Below are 3,901 nucleotides of genomic sequence, written 5' to 3'. Positions count from 1 at the left end.
GGACCAGATGTCAGGTTTCAATTTAAGGATAGGGAAAACAATTTTTATTTGATAGTATGTTTCACTGGCATTGCCACACAAATGCTTTCAACCAAATCCAGCATACAGCAGAAGTAATCTGCAAAAAGGTTCCTTACAGGAAAAGGGATGGATTGAAACATCTGCATTTTACCCTTTCCCAACCTAGCATTCTTCCAGAATTCTTCAGCCAGCATGTAGAGTTCCAGGAATTGCCTTCCAAAAATACCTGGATTGTGAGAATTTGGAGAAGGCAGTAGTAACTTATAGCATGAAATAGCTTCTCATTTCAGGGCACTTAGAGCATTTTTAAAAAAATCAAAAGTAGGGAAGAGAGCATGGCTTTGTACCCCCTGCTGTGCTGAGGAGGCTGCTTGCTTGCAGCAGCCTATTTGGATTAAAATGTGCAATTCAGAACGACATATGCTCTTGACTTCATTGGAATATGGATTGTGAAAATGTGAAATATGTTAAAAATCAGCAATTAATGAGACATGCATAGAATATATTTAAACTATTAAAATATAATACAGTGTAATCATTGTCTTTCTTTTAAACAGCCAGCAATGGGTGATTGGAGTTTCTTAGGGAACATCTTAGAAGAGGTGAATGAACACTCCACTGTCATTGGGAGAGTATGGCTGACAGTACTCTTCATTTTCCGAATCCTGATCTTAGGAACTGCAGCAGAATTTGTATGGGGCGATGAACAGTCAGACTTTGTGTGCAACACGCAGCAACCAGGTTGTGAGAATGTGTGTTATGATGAGGCCTTCCCTATCTCTCATATCCGTCTGTGGGTCCTGCAAATCATCTTCATCTCCACTCCTTCACTGGTATATTTGGGCCATGCTGCCCACCATGTAAAGGTGGAACAGAAAAGGAAAGAGCGGAAAGAAGCTGAAAGAGCTCAGCAAACAAAAGCAGAGGAAGAAAATTCACCTCTTGATCAAGATGATGGAAACTCTGTTTCTATCAAGGACACAAGCCACAGAGGAATCAAAAAGTTCCATCTTGAGGGAACCATTCTGAGAACTTATATCTGCCACATCTTTTTTAAGACCCTCTTTGAGGTTGGGTTTATAGTGGGTCAATACTTTCTGTATGGCTTCCGAATCTATCCTCTTTACCGCTGTGGCAGGTGGCCCTGTCCCAACCTTGTAGACTGTTTTACATCCAGGCCTACTGAGAAGACTGTTTTTATCATGTTTATGTTGGCTGTGGCATCAGTATCCCTCTTCCTCAATCTTGTGGAGATCAGCCACTTGGGCCTCAAGAAAATCCTGAATGCTTTCAGGAGACCAGTGGAGCAACAACCCATGGAGATGCCAGAGAATTCCCTTCATTCTATTGCTGTTTCATCTGTCCAAAAGGCCAAAGGCTATAAATTACTAGAGGAGGAGGAGAAGCAAGAATTTCACTATTTCCCTTTGACAGAAGTGGGAGTAGAAACCACATTGCATGACATGGAAGAGAAGATTAGCATGGAACACCTGAAAGACCTCTCCAGGACATTTGATGAACAATTGCATTCCTACGCACACATGGACCAACAGAACAAGGAGAAAGGGGAAGCAGGGGAGGAATCGGAGCAGAAGGAAGCTGTGGAAGCTGAACAACAAAGGTTAGAACTGTTAACAGAGAAAACAGAAAAAAAAGTAGAAGAGAAGCCCATGGAGAAAGAGCTAGAGCCACCACAGCAGAACTTGCCACTATCATCTGCTGATGTTACAATTGACACAAGATCCCTTAGCAGGTTAAGCAGAGGCAGCAGTCGAGCTAGGTCTGATGATCTGACTGTATGAGTTGTGACCCTAACAGTCCGCCCCCCCCACTTACAAATATAGACACCTCAGATGTCTGAAACAAGATGCTACAGGGGTCATTTTAATATTGTTTCTTATCAGTGTTTTGGCTAGGAAAAAAGGTACTATGAAAGTTAACTGTTTTATCATTATTGTTTTTCATGAAACTGTTACTACTTATCATGTTAGTCATTTAATGCAACACTGAAATGAATTTTTCACTTGAAATGATTTCATTACTATAAAATAAAATGCACTATAACAATATTAGGGAAAAAAACTGAAAGCAAGAGGAAAACAAATGTAACAACTGTGATTGCATCTGTTTTTATGCTCTCCTTTTTTCCTGGCACATGGGAGGTGTTATTTCTTTGATTGTCATACATAAACTGATAGATTGGGGCTTCCTCCTCCTTCCTTGTTGTGGAACTTAAGTCAGTTACCTTTCAAAAAGGGATTTTGGTAATTAATCTCCCAGTGAATGAACAAAAATGTTTGCTTATGGAGACAAATGAGATTTACTTCTATTAATCAGCAGAGTTCACAGACAACCTAACCTAGCTACAGAACCAATATTTGTGATTGTATCAAAGTGCTGGTACAATCAAAATAATTTTTTGGGAAATCTGCTGATTTGTTTGTTTCTCATCATGAGACAGGGACAGATGGAAAACATAATGGAAACCAAATGTGAAAAATACAAGTTCAATTATTTTATTTGAACCTCTTCTAAAATGTATATGTAGAAAATGGGTATCTTCAGGCACATGGGAAGAGTACCATACTGGTACTCCACCTTGCCCACTTTGGGCTGTTCCAGTTTTGAAGAAAGATAGGTTCTTATTAGACCATTAATGATCACATTAGAAATGGAGGAAAGTACTGGCATTGTACAGTATGTTACTGAAGTGTGCTGTATCTTATTTTCCTGCCTGTAGCTATAAATATCTTATGAGCTCAAGGATAAAAATGTGCATTTTTAATAGTCCAAGATTGTATTATATATGGAAAATGCCATCTGTTTATTATATGGAGCTGAAGGCTAAATTTATCCTTAGCTAAATCGTTTTTAGCAAATGGAAAATAACCCCTCTCCCCGAGAATATAGATTTGAGTTATAACTGTAATCCCAAATGATACCTTATTCTGCTTTTTGCTTGGGAGCTACAGTGTGTGTTAAAGCTGAAGCTCTAGTAACACAATTCCTACTGTGCTGATTGTGTGGTCTATCCTGCAACCTAGTCTTGCAGTCATTACTCTAGTGGTTTGGACTGATGCAGGACCATTGCAGAATGAAGCTGGTTGGATGTATCTTGGGTAGATCCCTTTAAATGTTTTTGTTGAAGCAGACTGAGATTTACTATTCACTATTGGGTTTTCAGCAGTAACTTGGGATGGCCCTCTTATTTGGTAGAATAAGGCAGTCTCCTTGGCAGCCTCCCTGCTATTTGGAGGGCAGGAAGTAGCAGTGAGGTGACAGAGAATATTATTATTACCTTCCAGGCCCCATCTCCAGTACTGAAATAAGATTCAGCAGCCATCTGATAGCTGTGCCATCTTGCTTTCCCTTCAGATTGCAGTATGTCTTGTAATAATGGTAAAAACAAAAGTTCTCAGAAACTCCTCAGAAAAAGCAACATGTTTATCTGGCAGCCAAAGCCATCCGTTTATCTAACACCAGACTACATTAGGACTGAGCAAAACTTTCCAGAGAGATGCTTCACAATGTGCAGGGTATGTACAAAGTACTTTTTGATTTGTTAAAACAGTTGCTTATTTCCAACTTTCTTAGAAAAGGTAAAGTAGTTGCTGTGCAAACAATATGGCTGCTTTAACAGTTCTAAAAGATGCCTTGTACAGCAACCTGCACATTGTGGAACACCTCTTTGAAGGTTTTGCATATTCCTATGAGACACAGACATATGTATGTGCCTGTGAGTAGAGAAAAAGAGAAATGAGTCTTGAAAAGGCCAATTTTATCTTGAAATATAAAAAAAACACTGTTCTCTGGTTTGGGCAAAATATGATTTGCATTTGTGTAGTAAATGAAATCTTTTTAAGGCAGTGGAGACTAATAC

The 3,901-nt window shown here is 39.2% G+C and overlaps 1 protein-coding gene across 1 annotated transcript; it reads left to right on the top strand.

Moving 5' to 3' along the window:
* The first annotated feature begins 584 nt into the window (after positions 1–584).
* On the top strand, positions 585–1,823 carry GJA8 (gap junction protein alpha 8). The gene has a single exon (XM_063304422.1). It carries the CDS (start codon positions 585–587, stop codon positions 1,821–1,823), a length of 1,239 nt encoding a protein of 412 aa, XP_063160492.1.
* The last annotated feature ends 2,078 nt before the right edge of the window (positions 1,824–3,901 follow it).

The sequence above is a fragment of the Candoia aspera genome, chromosome 5 (assembly GCF_035149785.1).
Source record: "Candoia aspera isolate rCanAsp1 chromosome 5, rCanAsp1.hap2, whole genome shotgun sequence".
Taxonomy (NCBI): domain Eukaryota; kingdom Metazoa; phylum Chordata; class Lepidosauria; order Squamata; family Boidae; genus Candoia; species Candoia aspera.
The sequence above is the reverse complement of the archived record's forward strand: the minus strand, read 5'-3'. Positions and strand labels throughout refer to the sequence as shown.